At 34.7% G+C, this 10534-nt stretch overlaps 3 protein-coding genes across 3 annotated transcripts in view; all 3 read left to right on the forward strand.

Annotated features, from left to right (window-relative positions):
• Positions 1-4128: 4128 nt before the first annotated feature.
• LOC137640456 (uncharacterized) lies at positions 4129-5247 on the forward strand. Its single transcript, XM_068372998.1, has one exon. It carries the CDS (start codon positions 4129-4131, stop codon positions 5245-5247), a length of 1119 nt encoding a protein of 372 aa, XP_068229099.1.
• Positions 5248-5280: 33 nt separating this feature from the next.
• LOC137640462 (uncharacterized) lies at positions 5281-6381 on the forward strand. Its single transcript, XM_068373010.1, has one exon. It carries the CDS (start codon positions 5281-5283, stop codon positions 6379-6381), a length of 1101 nt encoding a protein of 366 aa, XP_068229111.1.
• Positions 6382-6504: 123 nt separating this feature from the next.
• Positions 6505-10534, forward strand: part of LOC137640472 (uncharacterized) — a 5132-nt gene continuing 1102 nt past the window's right edge. The window contains exons 1-2 of the mRNA XM_068373017.1: positions 6505-8031; positions 9655-9897. Coding sequence (XP_068229118.1) covers positions 6505-8031; positions 9655-9897 — 1770 coding nt within the window. The remainder of the gene's footprint in view (positions 8032-9654; positions 9898-10534) is intronic.

Below are 10534 nucleotides of genomic sequence, written 5' to 3' on the forward strand. Positions count from 1 at the left end.
ATCTCTTGCCTCTGCCATTCATGAGCGGCCTTTAAACCTTTATGCCCATTTTTCTCTTATTTTGAAGTTTGGTTTCTGTTGTATTAAAATCGACTTCATTGTTTCTTTTAAGGAGAATAGAATTTTTGTTGATATTGAAAAGTGCTGATTGGGGATTATATCCCTATCTATTTTCAGTGAGAAATTACTTATAAAAATACATTATTATTATTATTAATACTATTATTATTATTATTATTATTATTATTATTATTATTATTATTGTTGTTGTTGTTGTTGTTGTTATTAATATTATTATTATTATTATTATTATTATTATTATTATTATTATTACAAGCTAAGATGCTATAAGCCCAAAGTCTCCAACAAGGCAAAAATAGCCGAGTGAAAAAAAAAGAAATAAGAAAATAAATAAACTATAAGAGAAGTAATGAAAAATTTAAAGAAAAATAAGATATTTTAAGAAGAGTACCAGCATTATAACAGATCTTTCATATATAACTATAAAAAGAGACATATGTCAGCCTGTTCAACATCCAAACATTTGCTGCAAGTTTGAACTTTGGAAGTTCCATCCATTCAACTACCTGATTAGGAAGAGCATTCCGCAACTTGGTCATAGCTGGAATAATACTTCTAGAATACATTTCCATTGATGATTAATGAGACGGTTTAAAGATTCAAATTTTAATCTATTGTACCCTTACAGTAGTCAATATTTTAATTAATAGTCATTAAAATCAGGTACATTAATCAATTGGTACAACGAAGCCAGTTAGTCTAAGGTTTCAAATTCAGATTCTACACAGTGAAAAAAATGTATGATTTAATACCAAGATTATTCAAATATGACAAATCTTAACAATTTTCTTACGAAATGCAATAATTCTGTATATTCAATGTCGTCCATCTTGAAAAATTGACGCCATCTTGGATTTTCAGGTAGGCAAAGGAAAATCCAAAGGTAAATTTTACTCTATCGACTCTTTCCCGGGTATGAGAATTACAAATCTAATATATACAATATATATATATGTATATATAACATATATATATATATATATATATATATATATATATATATATATATATATATGATGAGGATGAGGATATGTTGAGTTGAGCATACAAAACGATTTCAAATGGAGTACAAAATAAAATTTCATTTGATTTCATTGAGAGAGAGAGAGAGAGAGAGAGAGAGAGAGAGAGAGAGAGAGAGAGAGAGAGAGAGAGAGAGAGTCTCACCCTGGAAGGGACGCAAGGTGATGGGAAAGAGAAACTGCATAAATGAATATGTAATGATATACTTGCATAAGTGCAGTGCAATAATGAATCTATTTCCTTTTCGTAAAGAGGAAGGTGATATTGAAAGACCAGGAAGAATTCAATATATCTCGAAGTGATTAGGAAATCTTTTATATAGGATGATTAAAGCCATTCCTCTCTTTATAGTTTTCATTTAATGAATTTGGGCTACTTGACCTTTTAAAACTGAATGCTTTTCGAGAAAGATAGTTCCTTTTTCATTGAAGAAAAAAAAACATGGAAGTTTGTTAATTTCCTTGTCTCATATTATTATTATTATTATTATTATTATTATTATTATTATTTTTATTATCATATTATTATTACTACTACTAGCTAAGCTACAACCTTAGTTGGAAAAGCAAGATGCTATAAGCCCAAGTGCTTCAACGAGGAAAAATAGCCCAGCGAGGAAAGGAAATAAGGTAATCAATAAAGGTTATAATTATCAAGCGTATTATTATTAGTATTAGTATTGTCATTTTTCTAAAATGGAAATAAAAAACCACAGATAATATAAATAGGAAATAATAAAGGTGCATAATAATGCTTGTTTTTTTCAGCAACGCAGGATGGTTGAAACCAAATCTTTTGGGTGCGTTTTCCATAGGGAATAGGAGAGGAAAGTGAATATCAAGTTTCTTATTAAGACTAAACTCCAGAATCCAGTTACTATTATTATCATTTACGTACGCCGTCCGTCAAAAAGTATTTGAATGAATAAATATTTAGATAGATGTGTACGCACACACAGATTCAACCCTTCCCACTCCCTTCCTAATCCCAAACTACAACCCGCTGGTTCGGCAATTTGTATGAGAGTGTGGTTTCCAAGTGTATACCTCTCGGGGTAACTCCTCTAACTAGGCGAGAGTATGATTTGATCATGGAAGGATATATATATATATATATATATATATATATATATATATATATATATATATATATATATATGCAATCAGACAATTGCTATTTATAAAACAGGGGAGATTAATATTACCAATGTTATTGTAATGGTGGCTTCACCGAATAACATGACCTTATTAATCAGGTAAATGAATCCATCTTAAACTTATCTCAAGACGATATCATATCATTAAGTATCCTACGTGTTATTTGTTTATGAATATCTGAATTAAATTTCTTAATTAATTAAACCTAAATGGACCCCATGGCCGAAAATTACCAAAAACTTTCATTGCTTCTTAATGGGATGACATTATTGTTATTATAACTATTAGTGAGAAATTATATATGTTTGTTCATATGGTGATAAGGATTAATGTTTCTGATAAGATGATACGTAAAAAAAGAAAAAAAAATGGGTATGTTATATTGACTTCTATAATGTTACAGGTCGAAATTAAACGTTTTACGACAAGCTGAGTTTTTATCTGGTACCTGAGCATACATTTCTACAACACTCATCATGGCAGATAAAGGGAAAAATGGCAGCTCCACGGGGGAAAATGACAGTGCTGGGATGTCACTGGAGGCACAGAAGAAGGCCAAACAGCGGAGGGGAACCGCAAAGGCAAAACTAACACGTAAGCTTGATAAGTTTCATGGGTATATGTTAGATCAAATGGCATTAGAAATTTTAGAAGAAAGATATGAGAGTGTTGTTAAGGCTTATGATGAAGTTGAACTAGCTAATGAACAGTATTGCAATTTATTAGAGGAGAACTGTGATGCTCTATTGATAGAGGAGGCTAACGTTTATATCAAAGTATTAGAAGATAGAAAGTGTGCAGCTCATGTGATATTTGTGAAAGTTAAAGACGAAATGCAGGTGAAAAAGTTTTAAAAGTAAAACCGATTGATGTACCCAGGTTTCACGGAGATGTGAGAGATTATAGCAATTTCAAGAGAGATTATTTTAGACTAATGCAATCAAATTATGGGAAAGATCCCTTTGTGCTAAGACAGTGTCTCTTAGGGGAGGCCTTGGATACAGTTTGTGGTGCAGATTATGACTTCGATAAAATGTTTGAGTGATTAGATGAAACTTTTGGGAACAGCAGAACCCTTATTGATGTAGTAGTAGAGGACATAAGGTCAATTAAACCTATTTCCAAAGGGGATAGTGAGAGTTTCATTAAGATGGTTGATAAGATTGAGCAATGCTATCTTTACCTAGACCAAATGAGTTTGGCTGCAGAATTAAATACTGCTAACATGACTAGCCAGATAGAAAAACTATTACCACCTACACAGAAGCGTGAATGGGTTAAGTTAGCAGAGTGTATAGATAATCGTGACCTATTCGGAAAGTTGTTGGAATACCTTTTGAGTGAAAAGAAATCAATAAAATACTTTAATGCTAATATTAGAAGCAATGATAATATTAAGGCTAAAGTGAATTATACCTGCACTTATGAAGATCAGCGTAGTACAAAGCAAGGAAGTGAGTCAGATGTGATGGAAAGGATAGCAGGACTTGAAAATGCTATTACAAATATCACTGACCTTTTCACTAGAATTACAGAAGAAAATGCTGAATGGAACAGGAATAAGATCAGTGACAACACAAGGCTGCATAGGTGCTGGTATCATGGGTCAGATGGACATGATATCCTAGACTGTACAACTTTCCAGAAATTGAGTATCAATGACAGAATGGAGAGTGTAAAGAAGAAAGGTATTTGCCTTAATTGCCTTAAAGGTGTTCACATAGCAAGATAATGTCTAAAGAAGTCCAGATGTAATGCTGTAGATGTTAACAATAAAACTTGTGGGAAACTTCATCATACTATTATACATGAGGGATTCATAACAGGAAATTCCTTTGTAAGTCTGAAAAGAAACGGTGTTCTATTTATGGTTAACAAGATCAAGTGTGGTAATCAGGAGTTACAAACTTTATTTGACTCGGGAGCTGATATAACAATGATCAGAAATGATGTGGCTAAGGCATTGGGACTGAAAGGAAAATGTGTCAGATTAGCTGTGACTAAATTGGGCGACAAAACTGTGACATACAGTAGTAAAGAGTATGATCTGGTTTTAACCGACAAGGATGGGAATGATGTCAATGTTACTGCTTATGGAATCGATGACATAACATCTCAAGTTGGTGAGGTAGATTTATCAAAAGTGAAACATTTATTCAAGGGTGTTAATGTATGTGCATTAGATAGACCTTATGGGAAAATAGATCTCCTAATTGGTTCTGATTATTGCTCTTTAATTCTAACAGTTAAGGAAACTGTGGCTGGAAATTTACAGCTCAGGGAATCACAGTTTGGAATGTGTGTGTATGGCCTTCATCCCGACATTGTTACCTTATCAGTGTTTAGGAGTAATCCAGGCATTAGCATTAATCATGTTTCCAGTACAATATCCGACTATGACATATCTGTAGAACCCGTAATTGATATTACAGCACAGATAAATGATTTCTTCACCATTGAACACTTAGGAACTGATTGTAATCCCAGATGTGGTAGTTGTCGTTGTGGGAAATGTGCAACAGGCAATGGCAATTATAGTATAAAAGAGGAAAAGGAGCTGGCTCTTATTGAAAGTGGGTTGATGTATTATCCGGACAGAAAAGAATGGTGTGCTAAATTTCCATGGACTAAGGATCCCAAACTGTTGCAAAATAATGTATCTGTAGCTGTAGCTACACTGAAAGGCACAGAGAAAAGATTGATGAAACTGGGTTCAGACTATGCTCAAGCTTATAATGACCAGATACTTGACATGACAAAGCGCAATGTAATTCGGAAATTATCCGATGAAGAGGTTAAAAACTATGTTGGTCCTGTCACATACATTCAGCATCATGAAGTGTTAAAACCAGGATCTGTATTAACCCCATTGAGAATTGTTTTTGATTTATCAGCAAAGTATATGGGCCAGTCTCTAAATAGTTTTTGGGCAAAGGGCCCTAATATTTTAAACTCAATGTTTGGTGTATTACTAAGATTTCGTTAAAAGGCTATAGGCGTAGCCGGTGACATAAGCAAAATGTATAATTGCATTAAGCTTCCAGAATTAGAACAACATGTACATAGATTTGTTTGGAAAAATTTGCAAAGTAATCGCAAACCTGATCACTATGTAATGACATGCATGGGTTTCGGGGATAGGCCCTCAGGAATTATTGCAATGTTAGCTCTCAGACATACTGCAGAATTGTCGGTAAAAGACTTCCCAGAAGCATCACGTGTGATATTGACTAATTCCTATGTAGATGATATAATCTATTCTGTTGAGAGTAAAGCTGAGGCATTTCGCCTAATCAGAGATATTGAAAATGTACTCTCTAAAGGCAGTTTTAAAATTAAACGATGGACCATTACTGGAGATAATGAGCATTCTGACTTTGAAGTGTCCCAGAATAGTAATGAAAGAATACTTGGCCTTAACTGGCAATGCAATAAGGATGTGTTTTATTTTAAAACTAAGTTAAATTTCTCTCCAAAATATAAGGATGTAAGAGTAGAACCAGACTTAAACAAGTTGAATTTCTTTGATAATATACCTTCAGTTTTTACAAAAAGGGTTGTCGTCAGTCAGATGTGTTCTGTTTACGACCCACTGGGGTTTTTGCTTCCATTCACACTAAAAGCAAAGATTTTGCTACGAGACACTGTGAAATGTGACTTTAAATTGGGATGGGACGATCCCTTGCCTTCCTATTTAAAAGATCAGTGGGTGTCATACTTTTGTGAATTATTTGGCACTGAAACTCTGCATTTTGAAAGGAATGTTAAGCCAACCTCAGCCAAAGGATTGCCTTTACTTGTTATCTTCTGTGATAGTTCAACAAATGCTTATGGTGCTGTTGCATATGCTAGGTGGGAGTTAGAGTCTGGTGCATTTGAGAGCAGGCTCATTGTGGCAAAGAGTAGGATAGCCCCTAGTAGACAGTTATCTATTCCAAGGCTTGAATTGTGTGGAGCTGTTATAGCGTGCAGGATGCATAAAGCCATTGAAGATGAAATGACATATAAATTTAGTTCGGTAATGCACATAACAGATTCCTCCATTGTTAGAGCACAAATCCAAAAGGAATCTTATGGCTTCAGAATTTTCGTAACCACTAGAATAGCAGAAGTTCAATAAAAAAGTGACCCAAATGAATGGTGGTGTATTGCTTCTGGATTAAATCCTGCTGATCTATTGACCAGACCCCAGGACCTTTTAAATGTTGCAGTTGTCTATTCATGGAAATATGGTCCAGAGTTCATGGCCCTTCCTTTAGAAGTGTGGCCTATCAGTCAATCGGTGAATTGTGAGTTACCTGATAGAATTCGTGTTAATCTTGCACAATACTCTGTTCATGAAGAAACCATAATTGATGCGTCCAAATTCAACTATAATATGTTAATTGCAGTCACTGCTAAGATATTTAACATTGTTAAGGTGAAATCTTTTAAGGGTGTTCTAAAGAAACTTGAACCTGGATCACTCCAGGAAGCTGAGAGGTTTTGGATTATGCAAGCACAAAAAAGTCTTCCTGAGAACTGTGAAAAATGCTTTCAAAGATTAGGACCATTTCAAGCTGAAGATGGTACAATTATGGTAGGACAAAGAATGGAAAGATGGTTGAAACATAATTGGAACCAAGATAGCTTCATTCTATTACCTGGTAAGCATCCATTTACAGTCTTGTACATTAGTTATTTACACAGGGTGGATCATGCTGGAGTTGATGTTACACTATGTAAGCTTCAGTCTAAATTTTGGGTTCCTTCAGCACGTAAAATTATAAGATCGATAAAGAGAGGTTGTACTCTTTGCAAGAAACAAGATGCCAAAGTTGAAGGTCAAAGAATGGGTCAGATTTCTGATGAAAGAATGAGTCCTTGTCCAGCATTCTATCACACTGCTGTGGATATTTTTGGACATTTTCAAATCAAAGATAATGTAAAGAAAAGAACAACTGGGAAAGCCTATGGTGTTATATTCAATTGTATTGTTACACGTACCGTGTATATTGATGTTGTAGATGGATATGATACTTATAGTTTTTTAAAGTGTTTCAGAAGATTTACAGCGGTTCATGGCTATCCTGATACTATACACTCTGACTTAGGCTCACAATTGGTATCAGCAAGTAAAGAACTTAAGAGTGATATTAACAACTGGAACATACATGATATCACTGAATTTGGAGCAAAGGAAGGCTTGAAATGGAAATTTAATCGGTCTGCAGATGCAGCATGGCAGAATGGGGTAAGTGAGGCCTTAATTAATTCTGTAAAAAGGTCTCTGTCAATGCTCATAGGAACTACTATTTTGACATTTAGTGATTTGCAGACAACATTTTTTGAAATAGCAAACTTAATGAATGAAAGGCCTATTGGATTAAAACCTGGTATGGATGTAGAATTAGGAACATATTTGTGTCCGAACGATTTACTTTTGGGTAGAGCAAGTAATAAAGTACCATCTGGTTCATGGTCTACATCAGGTGACACCAAGAAAAGGTTGAACTTTATACAAAATGTTGTCGACACTTTTTGGCGTAAGTGGCAGAGAGATTATTTCCCTACACTCATTGTAAGGCAAAAATGGCACACAGATAAAAGAAATGTACAACCTGGTGATGTTGTTCTGCGAGGAAAATGGAAAATGGGGCCGGTTGTAGATAAAGAAACAGGAAGAGACAATAAGGTGAGAGATGTAAGCATTAGATACAAAATACAAAGACCAGGAAAATATAAGGGACAAAGTGACACAGTTATTAAGAGATCGGTTCACAAGTTGATGGTATTGCTACCCATTGAGGAACAATAAAGGAGGTGGGAGTGTATTATTAGTTAAACGCTAATAATTATTTTTAAGTATTTTAGTAATGTTCAAGTTTTGTGAAGTTTGCGCATGCTCACTGACGACAGTGTAAAATTGTGACGGTGGGCAATAGTTCTGTCGACTGTCGACGTGGCCAGTGACTGGCAGGTGGAGGTTGTGCTGGCAGGTGGAGGTTGTGCACGTAACCAACTGTTCGTGTGTAGTTGCTGAGGAGTGCAGCTGTGCACTCATGCAAGCAAATGGTGTTGATATGTAGCTTGTGTTCTTTAAGGTATGCTATTGTTTGTGTAATGAGATTTGTAAATTATGGATATGTTTCGGTTGAATAGTCTTATCGGCATTTTGACATTGTTCCTCTACAATAGTGATGTTGTATTCTAGGATGTGTTAATATAAGAGCTGATAGAAGAAATTAGATGATATTTAATGCACGAGAAATCTGCTGGGTATCAGAGAGGAGGCATTGTTGTAAGTGACTTTTTGCAGTTAATTGTTACTTATCTTTTAACTTGGTGGTAACGGTGATTGTGTGATGACATTATTGTTATGATAACTATTAGTGAGAAATTATATATGTTTGTTCATATGGTGATAAGGATTAATGTTTCTGATAAGGTGATCCGTAAAAAAAGGAAAAAAAAATGGTATGTTATATTGACTTCTATAATGTTACAGGTCGAAATTATACGTTTTACGACAAGCTGAGTTTTTATCTGGTACCTGAGCATACACTAGCTTGGGTGGAGAGGAGGCTTGGGTGCTGATCATATTTATACATAGTCAGTCTCTAAGGCATTGTCTTGCTTGCTAGGTAATGTCACTGTCCCTTGCCTTTATCCTTCATGAACAACCTTTAAACCTTCAAACCGAGGTGATGAAAGAACAACAGAGTATGGTCTACTCATGTTGTACACTAGTAATTGAAAATGATCAATTAATTAAAATTAATCAATATGGAGGTGACGATTATTGGCGTACAGATACCCTTTGAACTAGTAGATGATATAATTTTTCCTGAAATGGAAATCCATCACAATAAAACTAATGCATATTTCTATATTTATACATGAACAAAGGCATACGAAGCAAATACTTACATGCTTATATTCATATGAAATTTATTGACATATTTTTACTGTATTATAACTCAAAAGAGAGATCTGTATGAACTAAAATTTAAGATTATGAAATGATATTAAAGATAAAGAGGGTAACGATTTTGTTTAACACTCCCACCACCTCTACCCCTCTTAAGAGAGACTTAGGAGTGATATAAACGGAATGGAGTTGGGGATTGGATCGGGAGTGGGGATTTGAGGATGAAGGGGATTTGGGGAGAGGGGGATTGGGGATCAGGAGAGGGAGAAAATGAGAGAGAAAACGGATCATCGACATCCGGTGCAAGCCGCATGCTGTTGTGGCAAAAAAAGAAAAAAAAAATCTCTCACGCGTCTTTGGAAGACAATATGATATCTCATGAGAAAAGTCAAATTTCATCCTATTTTCTTTCTCCTTTTTATCTTATTCTATTTTTTTTTTTTTTTTCATCTGATTCCGACTCCAACATTTGCGGGTGTGAAGTGTCAGCTGACGGAAGTCGAATCACCGCATGGGTATCATATCGAACGGGTGAAAGTTTGGAACCGTGATTCCGACAAGAGACGAAATCGAAGGAGAAAGCTTTTAGGAAAGGGGGAGGAAGGCAGGTCCAGCAGATGCAGGAAGGAAGGGGGTAGGAGGGGTTGTGGGGACTGGATGCCAGGGAAGATCGGATTGCTTAATTCACGACTTGCACAGAGACGCTCAATCCTAAAAGCTGACAAAGTAAAGGACTTCCTATTCTATGGCAGATGTTAGCCATGTGTTGGAAAGAAAAAAAATCCACTTATTATTATTATTATTATTATTATTATTATTATTATTATTATTATTATTATTATTATTATTATTATTATTACCAAAGCTACAACCCTAGATGTAAAAGCAGGTTGCTATAAGCCAAAGGATCAAACTCCCGAAATAGCCAAGTGAAGAAAGGAAATAATTAAATGAATTAACTACATGAGAAGTAATGAACAATTAAGATAAAATATCTTAAGATTAACAACATTAAAACAGATCTTTTATATATAAAATATAAAAAGAAACATGTCATCGTGTTCAATAAAAAACTATTTGCTGCAATTTTGAACTTCTGAAGTTCTTCCGATTCAACTACCCGATTAGGAAGATCATTCCAAAACTTGGTCACGGCTGGAATCTCTACTAACAGAATCATTAATGAATTTTTTCGGCATATATCATTACGATCTTATATAGATTTATGATGTTTATGGAAAAGAGTCATGAGGCAAAGAGATAAAAGCAAAATCTCGTGTGTGTATGTATGTACATGGACAGGTGTGTTTATCTGCCAGCCTTCAAAAGAATGTTTGTAAAAGCCTTGAAACAAAAGCTTTCT

This window comes from Palaemon carinicauda, chromosome 1 (genome assembly GCF_036898095.1).
Source record: "Palaemon carinicauda isolate YSFRI2023 chromosome 1, ASM3689809v2, whole genome shotgun sequence".
Lineage (NCBI taxonomy): Eukaryota > Metazoa > Arthropoda > Malacostraca > Decapoda > Palaemonidae > Palaemon > Palaemon carinicauda.

What these genes read in the sequence shown, in the direction of transcription:
- LOC137640462 (XM_068373010.1), top strand. Translation starts at nt 5,281, where the DNA reads ATGTATAATTGCATTAAGCTTCCAGAATTAGAACAACATGTACATAGA.
- LOC137640456 (XM_068372998.1), top strand. Translation starts at nt 4,129, where the DNA reads ATGGTTAACAAGATCAAGTGTGGTAATCAGGAGTTACAAACTTTATTT.